This window comes from Doryrhamphus excisus, chromosome 16 (assembly GCF_030265055.1).
Source record: "Doryrhamphus excisus isolate RoL2022-K1 chromosome 16, RoL_Dexc_1.0, whole genome shotgun sequence".
Lineage (NCBI taxonomy): Eukaryota > Metazoa > Chordata > Actinopteri > Syngnathiformes > Syngnathidae > Doryrhamphus > Doryrhamphus excisus.
In genome coordinates this window covers 7,412,382-7,432,893 of record NC_080481.1, presented here as the reverse complement: position 1 = coordinate 7,432,893, position 20,512 = coordinate 7,412,382, and the positions used below count along the sequence as shown (strand labels likewise).

Below are 20,512 nucleotides of genomic sequence, written 5' to 3'. Positions count from 1 at the left end.
CTGGAAGCTATTAATAGAATTTAATTTCAAAAAATTTTATAAAATCCCAGCAAAGTTGAGTAGCAAAGCAATAAGGCGTGTATGATACAAGCCGACAAGTCCTACTGATACAAAGTGGTTTGGAGGTCAAAGGTCACATGACCTGGAAGCTATTAATAGAATTTAATTTCAAAAAATTATATAAAATCCCAGCAAAGTTGAATAGCAAAGCAATAAGGCATGTATGATAAGAGCAGACAAGTCCTACTGATACAAGGTGGGTTGGAGGTCAAAGGTCACATGACCTGGACAATATTGGCAATGATTTGTGTAAAAAATTCATTAAAAATCCTAGCAAAGTTAAGTAGCAAAGCAAAAAGACGTGTATGGTACTAGCAGACAAGTCCTACTGATACAAAGTAGTTTGGCGGTCAAAGGTCACATGACCTGGAAGCTATTAATAGAATTTAATTTAAAAAAATTGTATAAAATCCCAGCAAAGTTGAGTAGCAAAGCAATAAGGCGTGTATGATACAAGCAGACAAGTCCTACTGATACAAAGTAGTTTGGAGGTCAAAGGTCACATGACCTGGAAGGTATTGTTATTGACTTGTGTAACAAATTCTTATTAAATCTGCTTAAACATTATTTGAAAAACAAAAAGGTGTGCATCGTACTACGAGGCCAGTTTTCATATGAAACGGATTTATTGTAAGTAATTCAAAATATTAGCCCAATAATTCAATCAATACATTTGTCAATGACTTTTTATGCAGCATAGCACTCATAACACCCAAACTTCACAGATAAAATTAATATACTGATTTTTAATACTCCAGCAATAGTTTGTGCAGAAATTAATACCACAGTAACCCAAAGTTCAGCAGCTAGCTGGACAGGGCAGAGCAGGACATGAGTTGGGGACAATGCAAACAATCCGACAAATGGTGTCCCTTTAGCAGTTACAGTTGCGTTGAGGATACAGGCTGTCTACCAGTCTGGTGGCCCTGGAGCAAAGAGACCAGTGTCTTTTCCCTGAAGGCAGCAAGGGAAAATAATAAATGTCTCAGGTATTGTGTGATGTGGTGTGGTGTAGATGATACTCTCTGGAAGTTTTTCCCGAGCGATTATACCTGCTGTGTTCAACACAGCCTTACTGCAGCGAGAACACAACTCAAATAATCCATCTGTTATAACTGCGCTAATGGTATGGTAATAGCTCACCCAGAGTATAAGGTATGCATCGTAATATTAATATAAAGTGATTTGAAGTGCCAAGGTAGCATGACCTGCATGCTATAATAAAAAATCTTTCATTTTTTCATGTTAAAAGGTCATATGAAGCCCAATAAAATATAAAAAAATTAAAAATCGGCGTTCCAAAGGTTTTTAGGGTATGACTAATTATTTAACACCTTTATGGATCAATTTATGGTGTGATTTTTATTTTTTAAGCAAACACTCTTCAATGGAATAGAAATGAATGGAAATTTATTGACGGTCCCTAGTCAGAACAAGCAGTTCCGAGGGCGGGACTTCCGTGTGAGCTCCCCGCAGCAGGAGAGAGCAGCCCGGCACAGTGAGGGGAACGACCGCCGTTTCTACGGAGGCGAATATCCAACGTCCAACGTAAAACTAACTTCACCACGGTCTCTTCCAGGTCTTAATACGCACGCCCAGCCTGTCAAACGTGTCTAAGCCGGTGCCTACGGTCGACAAGGCGTGTGAACAAATCCTTCATCCACTTCAGGTAAAGTTTCTCGCTTTTTCAATGTGTTTCATCCAGCGAATTACCGAAACTGTTCCACGTTAAAAGCTGTTGTGCTGCTGACGTTAAAGAGCATATATAGAATAATGTCCATTGCCTGGCGTGCAATGTTATGTTATTACAGAAGGTGCCCGCGCCTGCATCATGGCTCAAGTCTTCGTCTACGGCACCCTAAAGCGGGGGCAACCTAACAACTTTTACATGACCGACAACAAAAATGGACACGCGCAGCTGCTCGCCACAGCGGTCACAACTCAGATGTTCCCCCTAGTGATCGCCGGCCGGAACAACATCCCTTTCCTCCTAAACATACCAGGTCGGGGTCACGTGGTTCACGGCGAGCTCTACACAGTGGACGAAGCGTTGCTAAAATTCTTGGACTACTTTGAAGATATTCCCGATATGTATCAGCGAAATCTGGTGACGCTGACTGTGAAGGAGTGGCTGGGCCCGCCAGCCGACGAAGAGGAAAAGTTGGCCCCTGGGAGCCTCACTCAGGCGTTTGTGTACAGCACCACCACGTACCAGCCCGACTGGCCCTCGCTGACTCACTACGACAACTACGACTCCTATGGTGATCATGGCCTGATGTACAGCAGTTCTGACATAACACAACACAACTAAAGCGCATACGTTTGTGTACCATAGCCACTCTCTTGTATCACTGAAAAAGATAAGATGCTTCAGACAATCACGCGTTTCACCTCAGTGCAGCTGACACAGAAATAGAGCATATAGAAGTGTCCTGAGGTGATGTGAAAAGTGTCTAGTAAACACATTTTACTGTGAAACATTTACAAGGCCAGCATAATAAGACAGATGAAAGTCCAACAGATAAGACGGATGAAATGCGAACCAGTAGTTTACAATACAGTAGAACCAGGATGTTGTGTTTCGGGACCATCAACAAAGAAGTTCTCGATTTTGAATCAACAATTGTAATAAAAGTATGTGGTATAATTATTTAATATCAGGACCTGGAAGACTTGCTGTGACAAATGGAAGTATGAATTCTGCTGAAGGAGAATGTCGTGACCTCAAGCTGAAACAACTTGTGTTGTGCAGTAGGACAATGATCCAAAACACACCAGCAAGTCCACCTCTGAACGGCACTTAATCGTCTTTATTAAGAAAAGCAACATTTCAGGTTTTTCCAAGGAAGAAATTCAAGAAAGCACATCATCATTTCACAGTGTATCAAAGTTTTGTACAAAAGATTGCAGGAAAAATATGCAAGAGATGTCTCTGCATGACCTTTACAGAGACTCTTTATGATTGTCCTGCTGAAGGAAACATAGGAATGTCATATTCATTTTAGGCCCTTCACGATTACCAAAACCCAGGTCTGTTTCACCCTCTGTGTATAACTTAGAACAGGAGTGTTCCAACTTGTATCAGCGAGGGCCACAGAGTGAAAAATGAAAGGATGCCACTTTAATATGTTGTAAAACAACACATAGACAAGTAGACAAGTTATGTTTACATTATTATCAACTATTTTCCTCCCCATTGTTGCTGTTTCTTGAATATTGAAACTTTATGCTATGGAAATGACTTTATTTGACCTCATAACATTCTTGTAAAATTGTTGTGAGAATACAGCTTTTTCTCTTCATATTTTGACTTTATTCTCATAAATTTCCACTGTCTGTTTTTACAAATTTGTTTCTTCTTCACATAATATTTTGACATTTTCGGCAAACTATTTTTCCAAAAGACAACTTTACTCATTGTTTTGGTACTAATATGATTTTTAAAAACAATATTTAAACTTTATGCTACTAATTTCTACTGTTTTTTCCCCTGTAAATTTCCTTCTCACTTTATTCTTGTAATATTTTGAAATAAAAATCCCTTTTTCCGCAACACAATTTTCCAAAAATGAAAACTTAGTTTTTTGTAATATGATTATAAAAAAAAATCTTGAATATTTTTTAATGTATGCCACATGCTTGACGTTATTCCCGTGAAGTTAGGACTTTTTCTCAGTAGATGAAATATTTTTCTCCGAATATTTGTGTAAAATGATTTTATCAGTTTTGCTGTATTAAACTCCAGAAGCGTCTAAATGAATGGTAAAGGGCTCCAAAATGAAAATGATATTCCTAAATAACTGAAGGCATGGAAAAACAACACCAGTGGTGGTGTCTGTGAAGCATATGTGCGAGTAAAGGAAAAGGAAAATGTCCTCAAGAGTACAAAGAAGCGGTGCAGAAGTAGGGCCTGTGAGTGTGTGTCAAGACTATTTACATATCAAATAGTGCCACGTCTGTGGTGGGAACATCTCCATCAATAAAGGTCTTTCCTGGTGCTCGGCAGGGGGCGGCCGGCAGAGCAGGTGGCGCTACGGATGACCTCCATCCACCTGGTGAAACACAGTGTTGCCACATGAGTTTGCATCATACCTCGTATCGCTCGACAAACGGCGCACCTTTCAAACGTGTACTCGCTCTCGGATCTGAAGTAGTAGACGTGGGACTTGAAATGAAGTTTGAAGACGTAGTCCTTGTGGATGTTCTCACCCTCGGATGGGATGGTGACAGAGTAGCCCAGCAGAGGAAGGCTGGCCAGGGGGTAGTCGTCCTGCCGGGAAAAGCCGGGTTACACCCTCCATTCACAGTCTCAACCTAAACGTATGTACGCTCGGGGCTTCTCAAACCTGGTGTGACTTGTAGAAAAAGAGGCTGAAGTTGGTGAAGACCACCCAGAGTTTCTGCCAGCCGTTACTGTTCTTGAACTTTCTCAGCAGGTTCCCTGACAGCTGGTTCTAGAAGCAAAGGGCAGCAACTGAATGCCATCAAGGGAATTCAGGGGATATGTCTATGTGATACATATGTTTGTGTGTTCTCCACAATTTTATTTGGACAAAAAATATGGTCAATATTTGGAATAAATGTGTAATAATTTTGAACTTATTAAAAAAATTAAATGACTAAGAAAAATTAAGACATTTCCTGTACATTTTAATTTGATGAACGCCTTGATTGTCATGTGATGACTCATGAATACATTTTATTGTGCAGCTACTTCAATATTTTTTTCTAAAAAAACAAAAATGATTGCAATTGCAAATTAAACGACTTTAAATAAAACTACTACTGCTACTGAGACATCTACAATTATATATATTTTAAATTAGCCATAAATTATTCATAATATTTTCTGAATATTTTGACAGTTTACATTTTTTATTTTAATGCTATAAAATGACATTTTTACAAGAGAGACATGGTTTGCTATTTAAAAAAATAAAATAATAAATAATAAAATTGCAAATTAAACAGAACAGGGAATCCTCACCAATTAACTTTCTAAAAAATCTTAAAATTAAACCAGGAATTATTTGTTGCCCATTTATTATCAGTTATTCTATTGATAATATGATGATATACCCCACCTTGCAAGAACACCAAATGGCTGATTCCACCTGGTGAAAGAAAGAGTAGGAGAAAGTCTGATACCTCCACCGCGATACTGAAGTCCACCATGGACACGCTGGTGTTGCGATGCCAGCAGACGTGCACTGTGGTGTTCCCGCGTTGGGCCTGGCGCTCCAGCGACGAACGCGAGCCGCACTGCTCCTCCTCCGACTCATGCTCGGCCCCGCCGTCCTCCAGCAGCTCTGGGAACCAACAGGCAAGTCAGACTTTAGTATGACGGTGGCGGAAATACCCTGCATCACTTTTTCACTTTGAACTCTAATGAGGCTAGCACTTCAAACCCCCAACAGAGAACACAAGTTTGCTGGGCTCACTGCTTCCATCCCTCAAACCGATATCACTCATCTTACTGTTCTCGGGGGGGCTGGTGGAGAGCAGGTCCGTGTGAGGCCCGTTGCTCTGCTCCGCCAGGTCAATCGCCATCCTGATGTCCTCCACCCACCGCTCCATTTCGGCCGCACAGCTGGGCACAACCAGCAATTTATTATCATTTTACAACAATAACCTTGTCATATTATGAGGAAAAATGATGTCATTTTAGTAGCATGAAGAGAGACTTATTTTAAAAAGGTGTGGCCCTCGCTGGACGAGGCTTGGACAGTCCTGCTGGTGAAACTGTTTTGAAAGGTGACATAATGGTGAATTGAGGCGTACCTGGCCGCCACCACCACCGACTGCCGCTGTCCAAACAGGGTGAAGGAATGAGGAACGCCCCACTCTTCTTCACTTTCTCTCATCTGCACACAGACACACCACTCCAACTCATCAAGGGCGTGTCTAAATAAAGGAGGATTTCTGTGATATTTTGGAGCGAGCTCTTGGAATACCGTCATGCCATAGAGGGGCAGCTGGCCGTGGACTTTGAACTGGTTGGACGAGGTCATCCCCCGACTAGTGTACACCAAGGAATCACTGAACTGGAGAGAGGAAAAGGCAGAATGGTCCATTTTGGCTTTCGGGTCAGCTTGTGTCGAGTGGCCATCATACCAGGAAGAACATCCTCTGCTGTAATCCTTTCCCTGAGAGCTTGCTGAGGCATCCCAGCCTGATGAACTCCTGTGAGTCCAACACAAAGGCGTTAGTACCGCATGGAGGATGTTTATCTCCTGTTCATCAAGGTGTCTGACCCTTCCAGGGATGGCCAGGTTGTCGATGCCCGTGAGGTCCTTTTTCAGCTCCAGAAGCTTCTGAAAGTTCTCCATCTTCATCATGTTGCCTTGGAGCTGCAGCACCATCTCTGTGATGTCCGCCAGTGCAGCTGCAGAGATCAGTCCAGGAGTTGGATGATGAATATGTGACATAAGTACATCGGCTGGAGGCGGGATTTTACCTCTGGAGTCCCTGAAGTCGTCGTGAGTGGGCGGGTAGTGTTTGCAGAGCCTTTCCAGGATGAGCTTGTAGTGGAGGAGACGGTGGAGTGGCCGCAGCAAGAACATGTAGAAGGCCAGATAGCACACCCGTTGCTGTTCCAGCTCTCGACACAGAGCGTCCGCCTTGCGACTCGACCTAAGACGTGGGGTCGTTTAAAGAACAAGACAGACACACACTCGCGCTGCATGTAAGCTTACCGACAGACTCTCTCCAGTTCCACCAGGCACTCCGAGTGCTTCTGCAGATGAGCCGTCAGCTGCTGCAAATGCAGAGAATAAAATGTCAGATAACCCAGGAGGAAAGCGCCGCAGGTAGCGCTAGATGTCGTTCAGTTACCCTCAGACCCTGAAGGTTCTTCAGCAGAACATCACCGATTCTTTGGTAGTCCCCCTTAATGTGTGCGTTGGATCGACCCTCCCTGACAGGGGAAAAGAAACAGTTTAAAAACATTTGCCCCATCATCCCCAATCAAGTGAGACATAAACAGCGAACATGAGGCAGCTAACAAAGCATGTAATGGGATTCCCCTATTCTGCCAATAAAGCCCTCTTAAAAAAAAAAACTCAAAAAAACGGCAATAATGTCTTTTTACATAAAGTTATTAACCAAGTCACTGCGGCATTGTTATTGTAGGAGCAAACACCGAAGAACTACACTTCTGGCGTAGTGACAGAGCACCTTACTTATAAGGAAGTCATTCATTCGTTCATTCCTTTTCTACCGCTTATCCTCACGAGGGTCGCGGGGGTTGCTGGAGCCTACCCTAGCTGTCTTTGGGCGAGAGGCGGGGTCTACCCTGGACTGGTTGCCAGCCAATCCCAGGGCACATATAGACAAACAACCATTCACACTCAACAACCTAGCATGTTTTTGAAATGTGGGAGGAAACACGGAGTACCCGGAGAAAACCCACGCATGCACGAGGAGAACATGCAAACTCCACACAGAGATGGCCGAGGGTGGGATTGAATATAAAGGAAGTAATTGGAAGAAAAATCTAGTAATGCTTAAAATGAGCAAAATAGGCAAATACTGTTAGTATTACATGATCACAGCATGTATGCACAATGCTAAGTTTAGAGGTATTCTAATAGAGGTCTTTATAGGTGAATCCCATTGTATTGCGTTATTAGCTGCCTCATGCTAGTAGTTTTTTAACATTCAGAAAAGAGAAAGATGTGTGTTCATGTCCTACATAAGGATCGTAGATGATGGCCAAAGTTATGTTGGGTAAATGGATCATTGTCGGCCTTTTGAAGGTTCTTTTAAGAGGTGATTCACATTACATGTAGCTTAATACATAAATGACATGATGTACAGTATTATGCTTGGTCCACATGCAGTAAGGTGCAGTAGTCAAACGTTTTTGCAGCAGGTGTCAGGCGAGAGCTGTCTCTCTTTAAAAAACACACATGCACACACACAACTGGAACATATTAAGCCACAGATTCTTGGGAACGCTGCTAGAACGCAAAGCAGCCGGCATTTAACTTTTTAAAGGTGCACTTTCAGTTTCACTGTATTGTGCTTTCCTACAGCGACACCAACCATTGTGCCAGTCTCTGCTCCACCTCCTGGAGGAAGCCCTGGTGAAACTTGTGGAGCGGATCGTAGTTGGCTGATATCAGGTTCCTGACAGAAACGGGAAATGCTTCTTCATCTTTTTCCGCAACATTCTGGAAAGCCTGGGATAAAGGAGCAGAAAAAGAGGACAAAGGTAGGTAAATAAAAAGGGAGGATTCAACACCTTCAGCCAAAGAAAATAAAAAAGAGCTCTCAGCAGAAGCCTTCCTCCCACATCAAAGATTGTGGAAACCACCGTTGAAAAGCAACACGTGTGCTATTTTGTATCAAGAGCGAGGTCAGAGGTCATCCCCGGCACTATGTTTCACCACCACGGCCTGCTGCTGCAAAGTGTATTTTTAGAATGTGCCGTGGGGCCAATACTCCCCCCCCCGGTACGCCGTGTACACAGTTGACATACCGATGTGTAGTGATGGAAGTATTATTATTTCCTGTTGGCTTTCCCACCTCTGTGATGACTTGCAGGTCTTTGAGGTAGGTGCGCTCGGTGGTCAACAGTTCCTTGGCGATGAAGTAGGCCTTGTCTGTGGGAAACTTCTGGACCCAAAACAAAAAAAGTATAGAGATCCGCACAAGCATATTTTGCATGAAAACATTTTACACGCCCACCTTCCTCCTGGCCTCGTCTTCCTCATCGTTGCGAACATACCCGGCGTCGCCGAGCAGCGGGCTGGTCAGCGGTGAGACCTGACTCGGGGCCACCACACCCACGATGGCACCGTTCAGTGCTCCGTTCACAACCGAGTGCAGCGGCGAAGCCTTGGCGACAGGGCTTCCTGTAGAGGAAGGAAGAGTGAGACGAGCGTGCAGGGTTGGAGACAGATTTTGCCTGACTAGAAAGGCCAACTACTGTAGTACTAAGAAATTCACTGCCAAGTCGCCTTCCTCCACTATGTCCAATATATTCCTCCACTCTGAAGCAGCCTGGCAATGAATTTCAAGGCGAGCTCCTTCTCTGACAAGAAGCTGTAAAAGGTAGTGTTAGTAGCAAGGCATGCACATGTAGTAGTAGTGCATGCTTCATTGCTTCACGAAGAAGAACGCTCACTACGTTTTACAAAAGCTAACTATAAATTTACGATGCCATACCTCCCCGGGTCCAAAGTTCCCAGCGTCCACATGCTGGTAGCTTTATCACACACACACACACACACACATACATACAAAAAAGGCTAAAGTGGAAAACCACTAAATCCAGATCTGTGATTTTGCTTTGACAAGAACTTACCGGCCAAGCAAGAACAAACAGTGCGGGAGCGACAAAGCAGGACATGCACATGATGGACAACCTCTACACCTTTCAGCTTGCAGGGGTGCGTTGGATCCAAGGCAGAAAATCCTCATGTTCACATTGGAAACATGCAAGGTGTGTGTTTTGTTTTTTTTTATTTGACACTAGTGCAGACAAGTAGGTTACAGCATTAAACAGTGAAGATGAAGGAAATAAGAATAAGAGTTATACAATCCAGCAAGTGAAAATAAACAAAAGGGGACAGATGTGAGAAATGTGAAAAACATTTTAGTGTGAGTAATGCAAACCTTCAGTTCAGCCATTCAGAGAGATTGACAGTTCTCTTGGAAGCAGCTTGTCTACTACAGGTGGTCCTTGTTTCACGGCTCCCATCGATCGATGAATTAAATACACACCGGACTACTTTTTGGCTCCCTGCTCGCTTTGAACCATGCGGCTTCAACACCAATGTGACTAATTTATGACAAAAAGAACTACAGCTCCCATCATTCTTAGAGTTCAGATTCAGGAGACAGTGAATTGGAGTAGTCAAGTGGACGCTAATATCATGTTTTCATCTGACAAGTCTTAAGTAAGTTTGATCTAGTGTAATATTGCTCCAACATCCGGACACTAATCGGCGCTGGGAATTCTGTGTATAGGTAGCATTACAAGGTTTATAGTGTCTTTCTATGTAAGTATCCCATGTTACAAAGCGGACACCTGAGGCTGATGGAGTCCAGTCTATATTCTGTATGTTCTATATATTGTCATGGAGAGGTTGTAAGCACTTTGTTTTTTTAACATCAGTCTGGAACAAAATTTGGGCGTAAGCCAAGGACCACCTGTATTTATTGCAAGCTTAAGCTTTAGATTGCAGGAGAAAACTATGAATAAAAGTCATGCAAAGTCCTCAACCCCAATGAGTGGACCATTGCCACAGTGCAGGAAAAAAAAAACAACACAAAGCTTGGCTCTGATTATCCCCATAAAGTACAATATCATAATCTATCATCATGTTATCTGATGTATGTACAGCATATCGAAATGACAACAGTGCGTTAGCGTTTTGAGGAGAGACAAGCAAAGTTGACTCAACTCCAGCACCTCTGTGTGACCTTCACTTGACAAAACTCCCACTTGCACGTCTTCTTCTATTTGTGTTTATTTTTAACCTACGTATGCATGAAAAGGAACCTGACTCGTGTCCGTCTGTGTCGCCCTCCCACCCGCTGGAGCTGAGGCATCGTTGCTTTGCACAGTGAGGAATCAAGGAGGCAGAATGGGTCCTAAATGTTTCGAAGGGAACGGCACAGCAAATGAATTGCAGCTGCCATCCTGCTTCTCAAACATTGTGGAGCCATCGGAGGCTCTGAATACTGAGTGACCGAGCAGAATGATAGAAAAAGCCACTTTTCTGGTTATCATGCATCGTCTTCATGCTCAAAAACAGTGACATTACATAGCATCAGACCAAGCCAAAGGGGAAAGGTCATTCATTAGTAGGACTTAAACACTTCTGTGACAGGTTCCTTAAGGCTCTGTCCCACTACGCCGTTTAATGGTTCCATCTTTTGGGGCTTTCTTATTGCTTTTCGCTCCAAACTACGTATCCAAACTTTGGATGTGTTAAAAATTGCCGACATCTAATCATGAATATGATTGGCAGTCAAACCTCACACATCCAAACCTCGGTTTTTGTCTGCCCATATAGGTCCCAAAAATGGCCGTTTTGACACCATGTGGAATGGTTAAACGGAGCAATAGGACGGAGCCTTTACATTCGACCATCGGTCATATGCATGACATTAAAGAAAACAGCAGAATGCTCGAGAATTCAATCATGTGGTGAAAAAGGAGGGGGAGGGGGACAGGAAAACCGAGTGCAAGGAAAGTGCACAGCGGGTTTGTGTGTCTGTGTTTGCATGCCAGGAGCCAAGCAGACAGCATGGATGCTCACAAGCTGATGTTGGGTGGTTTAGTGGGAGTGCAAAAGATGTAAAGACCGGAAAAGGCCCGTCGCCTACTAAAGTGATAGAGCTTCAGTTATCAAAAATACAAACAGTGTATAAAGGTTATTCTTACTCACTAGTCAAAAATACTACAAAAGTATCAACCACGGAGAGACAGTGCAAGTATGAAAGTGCTCCCAAGACAAAAAGGATGTGAGCTCGAAGGCAGTGAGCACGGCTAACTCATTTTTGACGAAGAGGCTGCCATCTTAAAGTCTCAGGCAGCTGTCATCCCGACAGTCCAAACCAGCAGCGATGCCCTACAGACAAACATATCCAAACAACGTCCCCTTTGATATTCAACTAGGAACCTAAAGTATTGCACCAGACAACAAATAAAACATTACAAGCTAATCCGCAAGGGGTGAACGAGGCAAGTGGACTCAAAAGCCAACACACACATTCTACACAGACATAACCTAATAAACTGGGTAGCCAAGTTAGCTCGCTGGCTAAACACATCAACAATTAAATAAACAAGCGTGAAATGGGTCTAGAGGTGAAAAAAAAAAATCTTGCTAAAATAGCACAATTTGAGGATTTACGCTACAAGTTTGCAGGGTAGCTCATCTGCACAATCACCTCAGTCATCAATACAGTTTGGGTTATGGCACATTGTGAAATGTCACCTGGCGAGTGGATCTCTGCCAAGATGCCAGCAAACCTTCACTGCGTCCGCTTGCTTGCCATCGGACTTTCCAGTTCCAAACCTATAAGCCTCCATTTGAAGAAAAAGGCAATAGGACACGGTACAACTGCTATGTCTACATTATATCTGCAGATTTTCTGGCTATATAAGCTTCTACCAAGAATCAGAACCACACATGGAACAGTCGCATCCTTACATCCTTAAATGAGCACTGGGACATACTCCATTCATACATACAAGTCAAATCACGCGCAGTGATGCCTGAAGCGATCACTATGTTGCCAAATTGAGCATTAAGACGATGGCTGACTTAGCAGCTGAAAACGCGGCCGCCTATATCTCCCTCGTTGAGGTTGTAGCACCCTTCCTCCTCCTCCTCCACCACCCCATCCTCGCCCTCCTCCAACTGGAGGCTCCCAAAGGAGAATTTGCTGCGAGGCAGCGGGGACGATGTCACGCCGTTTGAGTTGACCGAATTCATGGAGTTGACGGCGGCGGGGTTGCCGTACATGAGCGGGTGGCTGTACGCGCTGCTGGCGGTGTCGGACTCCGTGTCGCTGGTGTCGCTGCCACTGCTGGTGGAGCCATCGATCATTTGGACCGGCTGGTTTAGGTTGTTGCGGTTGTTATAGGCCGCCGCCTTGCCGTGGCGGCCAAACAAGCGCTGCACCGTGTTAGATTGCGCGTGGCCCGGAACCATGAGGTTCCCGGTGTGATTGCCATTAGTTATGATCATTCTCCGCTCGAGCGGAGCGGAGCAAGGTGTCTGAGAATGCAGCCTGGAGCGATGTGGGCTGGTTTGATAGACGGGCGTGGATGTGATTTGGCTGAGAATGAACGGATCCGTATCTGAGCGATTGCGCATGTTGTTGTTGCACTGCTTGGCCAGATGTGTTGGTGTGCGGTTGGAAACGATGGGTGAGTAGCTGCCGTAGTGGCTTGGTGGGGAGACAGCGGGCGCCTCCACAGGCGTTGCCCCGGGACGCTTACTGAAATAATGCCCGCCGTCGTCCCAACGTGGCGTCGAGTGATGCTGACCGTTGGTCACCTCACCGTGACCGAGTGAGTTTGTACGGTGGTGGAAGGTGTTCATCACTGGGCTTGAGCACTGACTGTGCGTGCCTGTTCCTAACGGACGACCCGGCGCCGTGAATCGCCTATCGCGACCTTGAAAAATCTCATCCAGCAGCGTGCTGTGGAGAGGCAGGCGGCCATGATAAGAACTGCCATTTGACAAAGCGTCGTCGCCTTCGATCCGGTGGCTACCGTTAACCTTGCTGCACTGAGACTGATCGCCGCCATTCCTGTTACCCTTAACATCCCGCTGTTGCATCAGCCCCTGGTGATTGGTGTGGTAGAAGCCATTAACCACCCTGAACAAACTCCCATTCGGGCCCCCGTTACACCCAGTGTGCTTATTGGGCTTATCGTTGTTGCTGTCGCTTGCTTGGCCGCAACTTGTGCTGCTCTTTGTGACGTCACATTCGCTGTCTACGTCGCTGCAATCTATGTAAGGGATGGACGAACTGCTGCCTTTGTTTGCCCTGCAGGATGGACCTGGGATGAGAAACTGCTGGTTCGGCACCGAGCCCGCACCGTTGTGGTTCTGTCCTGCATCTGAGCCGGGATCTGCAGGTACATCATGGAAGCCGTTGGTGTGGGACGTGGCTCCTTGAGTTTCCTGTGTGGGGTCCGAGGCCACTTGTCTGGACGAGTCCGCTAGATCTTCTATGGGCGCGGACATGCCACTCTGCAAGACAGTTTTATTATATCCTCTAATTTCTGAAATATGCCAATCAGATGACTTGCTTACCTCTTTCTGCGACTGATGGGTCATGCCGCTACTGCAGAGGATCTTACTATGCTTCCTGACAAAGAACCGTCCACAATTGAGGTCAAACCAAAGACAAATATTTTAGGTCAAACAGTCTCACCTTTCAAACGGAATGTTCTTGGGGTCTGAGTCTTTCACGTAATCAATGATCTGCTTCTGGGTTCGACCACTGCAAAAACAATATTCTTTATTCTTTACCGTTGTCGTTTCACTCAAAAAAACATGTTGTGGAAATGTTCACTACAAGCCAGTTTCAACCTGAAGCGGAATGAAGACCCTCTGGTGAAGAGGATGGGCTTGGGTTTAGGCTTGGGCTCCTCAAAGAGCCTGAAGAAGGCGTGATACTCCACGCAGATCTTCCAGAAGATTTTGCAGCAGTCTCGGCTGGCCATAGCAAACTCCAGTGTGTCATGGTGGCCGCTTTGCTGGAAGGAGCGGAAGAGGGCGTGAGAAGAACGGGAGAGGGACACGATGGTGGGTGTGGGTGCCGGCAGGGGTTGGGGGTACTTACATTGGGATCGGCTCTCAGCTTGATAAGGAACCTTTTGCGTTTGAAGCTGAGTTTGCGAATCTTGGACCAGTTGAAGGCGTTTATTTTCGTGTAGCCCTAAAAGAAGATGGGAATTAGTTCTGTAATAGAGGGAGGGGGAATCGCACCCGAGCACAGCACACGTCCGCCCTTTCCAAGCCAGCTCCTCTTACCTGGAAGACCAGAACTCCAGTGTGTGCCACAGCCAGGCTGAGTTTGGTACCCTCGCGGTCTTTGGCCGGGTGCAGACGAACGCCGTACATTTCAAGTCGCCGGGCGATTTCCAGCAGCTGGTAGTCTGACACTGCGGGGGTCTGTCCGCTGAGGAGGACAGCAGTGGACACTCATGTGATGCATCTATAAGGATGTGTCCATATTTACACGCAGCAGCTGTCACACATGACCCCCTTATTTATCAATGACCTCCAGATGAATGCAGAAACAACACAGTCACACACGCGGTGACAGACTTTGTTTCCTTGCAATTCTCAAAATAGCTTCCTGTTTCCTGTATGCCCTGCTGAATTAGCCACTTCCTTCCTGCTGAGGGATGGGGGGCAGAGGTTTCAGTGCTTATCGGTGCCTCTTGCCGAGGGAAATGATGTGTGTATGCAAACAGTGGAAAAAGTGTGCTGGTGTGCGTGGTCCCAGGTGCATGCTGGGAGCCCCCTCTGTGTGGGGGAGGGAACGTCAGAGAGAGATACAAATCACGGCGGAGTATGTGTGGGGTGTGATTGCGTGATGGGTGTGCAGTGTGTGAGATAAAAATCCTGTGGCGGACGTCTGTGTTTATTATGACTCCCGACACCTCTGACCTGTGACACCCGCCTGCAGCTGACCCCCAATCAGATAAGAGCACTGTGCTTTAAAAGCAACCAAAAGGGGCCCAATTTGCACAAATGTCGTGTTTTGTCCACAACAGGATTAAACCAACTCACACGTGCTTGCGGTGGCAGTCTGTGATCTTGTCCCTGATGGCGTCCTGGTCGGGCAGGTACTTATTGTGGAGGAGATGCTGCCAGCTCTGGGTCTCGTCAAAGTCTCCTATCTCGGCTGGAAAGGACGGGGAGGGTTGTGGGAGGAGGGGCGGTGGAGATCCAGGAGTTGGATTAATTAAGGGACGGTGACAACCAATTCATTTGAACTGTTTACTTGGACTGGGGCAAAGCAGATGGAAAAGGAGGAGGACAGTGTGGTTTTATACATCAGGATATTTCCATCAAACAAGTCAGACACAGCAAGGATTGTTTGCACCATTCAAACTTTTGATGGAAAGTTGAAATGTGGGAACTTCCTGTTTAATTTCCTATTCTAGTCATAGTTCCTGAGTCTGTCTGGAGTGATTCTTGGCTTCTACTGGCCTTGTCAGACGCTCCGTCTTCTGTCGAGTCAAACAGCCCTCATTGTGGGCCTTGCACATTGTGAAGGCTTTTCAAAAATATATTAATTAATAAATCATAGCTGTGTCATGGTTGAATAAAACGCATATCCAAGCAAATTCCATGTATTTTGGTGTCAATTCTGCATTTAAGCATGAAAATGAAGTCAAATACAAATATAAGGCATTGAGGAGATACATTCAAAGATGTTGTGATGAGATGTAGTATTCTACACTAATCACTAGGTGTCAGTAATGTTACTGTCATGGTTGGTGAGAAACACAAGCACCAGACTCTTTTGGCGGGTTTGTATTATCTCACAACAGGCACAATAATCCCTAACACGGGCTACTTTTGCGGCTCTTTAGCAGTTTCGTTGATCACTCATATTTGAGCAGATGTAATTCCGGTGTTCGACGTTCCCTACTCTGGTCATCATACTTTTCTAAGGCGTACGTAGATGTTACGCGTGCTGTTCTATCAACATTCCATGCCACCCCAAAAACTTAATTTGCAGACATATGACTATTTCTGTGTGTGTTCACCCCCAGAGAGACCCACAGCCAAATAACCTGGTTGCTTCCCTGCATTTGTGTCTATTTTCCTGCGTCTGGGTCCACTTGCCTCCACCATTTAAGCTGAGATGCTCCTTGCACTTACACTGAATGATGTGGGAGACCATGAGGGCGGCGCTGGTGTCGTTACAGATAAGATTACCGCAGGCCAGGTCACGCTTGATCTGGAGGGCAAACAGATACCTGTCGGGAGTAAAAGAAGCAGAGAGTGTGGGAAACACACTCGAAAAAAGGCGTGAGGTGAATAGGTTAATGGCCAGGAATGCTAAATGTCAGTCTGAATACTTGGCTGTGATCAGTTGGGCTTTATAATCCGTCTGAAATGTTGAAGCCAGTTCAATTTAACACACGCTTCAAGACAAAGTGGTCTTGCGTGTGTCCGTTTCGTCTGCATGCACCCAAATAATCCATCAATGAGAGACAGACAAAGGAGGGGGGAAAGGTGGTGAGCACACTTCCTGTTTGATGCTGGAGTCGGACGGCCCATTCAGAGGGATGAAAGAGACCAGGTGTTGATGCTAGGACATAGAAATGATTTGCAGATCAGGAGTGTGTGGTGAGGACCTACTGAGTCAGCTCCTCCATGAGTTGCGTGTGGTCAGGAGGGAAGAACTTCACCACAAAACGAAGGATGGTGTTCTTGGGCCCTTGAAATATAGAGGAGGGGAGTGCCATCAGTAAAGAAGCCAGTAACTCAACAGAACTCCTTCCAAAAGACAATACAACATTACATACGTCGAATCTGCTTCAGCGTCGGTTTCAGCAGGTCAAGCCACAACTGCGTGAAGGTTGGAGTTCGACATTAAAGTCACATTGGCAAAGACAGCACCATAATTGTGGAGAAACGTTGTACGAGTTTTACCGTCATCTTGCGCTGGTCTTGGTACTCCAGCCCAAAATAATCACCCTCCACCAGGTTGAGATGTACGCAAACAAGGTCAAACAGCACTTTGCCAGGGGAGCGTTGCTGGAAGAGATCAAATGAAGGGATGAGATTAGATTGATCATGCCCGCCTGAGGAGAAGAAGAGGACCCGCCATCGTGGAGGACTAATTAGATGCTTCACAGCAGAATCAGGCTGCAAGTCTGGATGCCTTTTTTTCTCACCACTTTCTCCCCCCCGACTTAACAAGCTGCTGGTCTCTGACCCCAGTGCTAGGTTTAGACTTCGGGGTGACGTCTAATGAATAGCTGACGGGTGCGCAGCAACGGTTGTTCAGAAACAACCAAACACCTCAGGGAAGCCTGTACTGTACCAGTCTCGTGGTCTCAGCTGTGCACCGGCTAATGAGTGCAGCCAAAACACACACAGATGTGGAACCTAACCCAAATTTAACCTAGGATATTTCCTCCTGTTGCCACCCTCCCACACTGCAGTGCTTTTATTATCTTATACAGCGGAAGCTCTGAAGGTGAACACCATGGAAGTCCTACAATTCAGTTTGAACCACCGACTCCAAGAATCTAAAACATCTAAAGCATTGATTCTCAGCTGGTGGGTTCCGTTTTTAGTGGGTTGAGGGTCTTATTTTTGTGCCTGTCTTCTGAAGGGCATTTTTTTTTTATAAGCGGGGTGTCATCTATTGATACTTCCATGGAAAGCAACAACGCTCTGTCAATACTGTGATTCACATTTTCCCCCATAAAGGTACAGCCCTCTGGAGTACCGAATTCATTGCTTTTACTCCTCTAGGAAAGTTACAAATGTACTTAAAACGGTGCCTTCAGTTACTGAAAAGCAAAGATCCAAAGAGGGAGAAAAAGAAGAATCCGAGTGGCGAAGGCAAAGGGTGTAAGCCAAGTCTGTCACCATCTGGCTGGTGTGTGCGTGCAGCCATCTGCTTCTGTGTGGTCAGCCCGAGCGCACAAACACGCCCACATGCATAGACGGACAGGCGTGCTCACACAGAATCCAGAAATAATAGCGTACCACCATTCTGCTGAGTCAGATGGCAAAAATGCAACATGGGAATCTGATGGCATCCTGTGTGTGTGTTTGTGATAAACTGAATGGGGGAGGCGGGAGAGGGCGGACAGAAGCCATATTAAAAAAGGATCTCTGAAGGTTGGATGAGATCCAGTTGTCAGCGGTGTAATCTTGGCTGAAAGGAGGTTAAGAGGAGACAACACTCAGCTTAAAGGAGAAGCTGTTCCACCCTCGTATCTCCTCACTAAAACAGATCTTTTCAGCACTAAAAGTCTGAAACTTTGCATGAACCAGGAGTGCAAAACAAGAAAGGACCGACACAACCAACCTATCATATGAGATTCATCTATAATTATTTCCATTTCAGGCTCCAACAGGCTCAGGAAAATACATTTTCATCACTGCAACCGAGCAGGCTCCGGCTTCAAAAGCTAAAACTCAGTCCTGTTGAAAAGAAAACATTTCACTTTAGTATCTGTGAGCTGCTGATATTTCCAGGAACCTGAAGGCATGCCTCAGGGAGATATTACGTATCCCTTTGGGAGTGCAGCAGGGAATATTGCTGAGGAAGGGTGGGGTTTAAGTATCAATAACACAGGCTTCATGAACACATATCATGTCGCCATAAACACGTATGCACAAAATAAACACCTTCGGTTGAACTTGGATATCTTTCATGGGTCAAAGTAGGGAAATTACTTAACTGTACCACTGACTACAGCCTTGACTACAGAGCTGTTATTACTTGGGTTTCACTTTACTTCTCAACTACTACTAGTTTAAATACTGAGCCGCTCACGAGTCAGTGAGGAAACTGTGGCTCTTTCTTTGGCAGGAGCCAAGCCGTGTATGAAGGACCCATACCAACGTGGCTCGTATTGTTGAGTAGGATACAGTGGAAGTGGGACTAGTTTTCCATCACAACAAATCATCGATAAACAGCCACTGTCTGCAGCTGGCGCTTTCTATTTCTGGGCACTTTTCATATAAAGTGACTCATGCGGGTTTTGCAGCAGACAAATTATAGTAATCCTGCTGCACTACTAAAGGAGAATCATCCAAGTAGGTTGTGCCCGCTTTTTTCCCTACATTCTACAGCTTGTCGATCCAAAACCGGACCCCTTCTCTGGGGCCTTTCATACACCAGTGTGACCCAAGCCGACCCATAACTATGTTCGAGGAGGGAAAATATCAAGGGTTGAACCAAACACTTGTATGGGGAAAACCCTAGTTCTGCCAATAATTAATTTCTCTGAGTGCTTAGACAAACTTTCGGTTTGTGCCGCCAGCTGCGAACCTAACTTTATAGGAGTTGATAAACGGTATAAGAGTTTATAATAAACGGCGATGTACCTTTTTAAAATGTCCGCTTTAAGTATAGCATTGGAACGTTGGAAAGGTGTAGGGCTTCAGCAAGTTTGTGGGCTAGTCCAGCTGCATAATGGCCCATGTTTACAAAACAGTCCAGCGTGAAATGCCATTGACAGAATAAAATTAATTTCTTTTGCTGGTAGGGAACCCGGAACCCCAACCACTGCCTGATGGTGGCGTCTTTAGGAATTGTAAACAAATGTGGCTTTCCTTTACGAGCCATTGCTATCAACGTAAACACACAGAAGCAGAGCTTGGGGGAAGCAGAGAGCTTATCTGACTTACAGTCATGCCCATATAAGGAACCCCGCTCCTTTGTGACATCACAAATGGGCAGTTGTACCGCACCCTGCCAAATCTCATGATCTGAAACGTTGGCATGATTTAACACGAGAACACAACATTCTAACTACATTTATAGGTCAGTCAGTTTAATACTCAACACGACCTGAGCCATTTTTATAAACACATTATGATAATCCATAGACATTTCTAACCAGGAATGATTTTGTTTTCCCTTTACTATTTCATCACTCTCTCAACCGAAGCCAGAAGCCAAGGAAAATGTTCTCACCATCTGGACGCCTACCTTTGTCAGTTTGGCTTTAGGATCAAAAACATTTATCTGGATTCATTGCTTTCCTTTTTGTATGGCATGCAGCAACACACAGTGTGAAGAGCTTGCAGGGAAAAACGTGGCAATGACTGAAAATAAGCTTTCTTCACTTAACTCTGGTGGCTTTATATACTATGTGTATAATACTATGTGTATTCGCCATGCTGTGACCTGGCCATTACATGCAGGTCAGTGTGCCACAAGCCAAGAATGCAAGATTCATGCAACATGACACCAGACGTTCACG

General features: G+C 45.2%; 2 protein-coding genes across 4 annotated transcripts in view; one reads left to right on the top strand and one right to left on the bottom strand.

The window, feature by feature from the left end:
* Positions 1–1,545: 1,545 nt before the first annotated feature.
* On the top strand, positions 1,546–2,715 carry LOC131104205 (gamma-glutamylaminecyclotransferase-like). The gene is made up of 2 exons (XM_058051143.1): positions 1,546–1,729; positions 1,872–2,715. Exon 2 carries the CDS (start codon positions 1,892–1,894, stop codon positions 2,369–2,371), a length of 480 nt encoding a protein of 159 aa, XP_057907126.1. The 5' UTR covers positions 1,546–1,729; positions 1,872–1,891; the 3' UTR covers positions 2,372–2,715.
* A 127-nt stretch (positions 2,716–2,842) lies between these two features.
* Positions 2,843–20,512, bottom strand: part of LOC131104203 (FERM, ARHGEF and pleckstrin domain-containing protein 1-like) — a 25,829-nt gene continuing 8,159 nt past the window's right edge. Inside the window, exons 3-28 of one of the 3 annotated variants that reach the window (XM_058051137.1) lie at positions 17,214–17,318; positions 17,087–17,129; positions 16,920–16,998; positions 16,437–16,534; positions 15,336–15,450; positions 14,571–14,718; positions 14,380–14,475; positions 14,127–14,293; positions 13,969–14,037; positions 13,848–13,902; positions 13,592–13,784; positions 8,752–8,918; positions 8,590–8,679; positions 8,107–8,243; positions 6,895–6,976; positions 6,756–6,817; positions 6,518–6,693; positions 6,315–6,445; positions 6,175–6,243; positions 6,015–6,104; positions 5,842–5,924; positions 5,538–5,650; positions 5,209–5,369; positions 4,407–4,514; positions 4,179–4,330; positions 2,843–4,112 (exon numbers count right to left, since the gene is read on the bottom strand). In XM_058051137.1, coding sequence (XP_057907120.1) covers positions 4,037–4,112; positions 4,179–4,330; positions 4,407–4,514; positions 5,209–5,369; positions 5,538–5,650; positions 5,842–5,924; positions 6,015–6,104; positions 6,175–6,243; positions 6,315–6,445; positions 6,518–6,693; positions 6,756–6,817; positions 6,895–6,976; positions 8,107–8,243; positions 8,590–8,679; positions 8,752–8,918; positions 13,592–13,784; positions 13,848–13,902; positions 13,969–14,037; positions 14,127–14,293; positions 14,380–14,475; positions 14,571–14,718; positions 15,336–15,450; positions 16,437–16,534; positions 16,920–16,998; positions 17,087–17,129; positions 17,214–17,318 — 2,865 coding nt within the window. In that variant the 3' untranslated portion in view covers positions 2,843–4,036. The remainder of the gene's footprint in view (positions 4,113–4,178; positions 4,331–4,406; positions 4,515–5,208; positions 5,370–5,537; positions 5,651–5,841; positions 5,925–6,014; positions 6,105–6,174; positions 6,244–6,314; positions 6,446–6,517; positions 6,694–6,755; positions 6,818–6,894; positions 6,977–8,106; positions 8,244–8,589; positions 8,680–8,751; positions 8,919–13,591; positions 13,785–13,847; positions 13,903–13,968; positions 14,038–14,126; positions 14,294–14,379; positions 14,476–14,570; positions 14,719–15,335; positions 15,451–16,436; positions 16,535–16,919; positions 16,999–17,086; positions 17,130–17,213; positions 17,319–20,512) is intronic. The other 2 variants (XM_058051136.1, XM_058051135.1) reach the window with 2 other exon arrangements.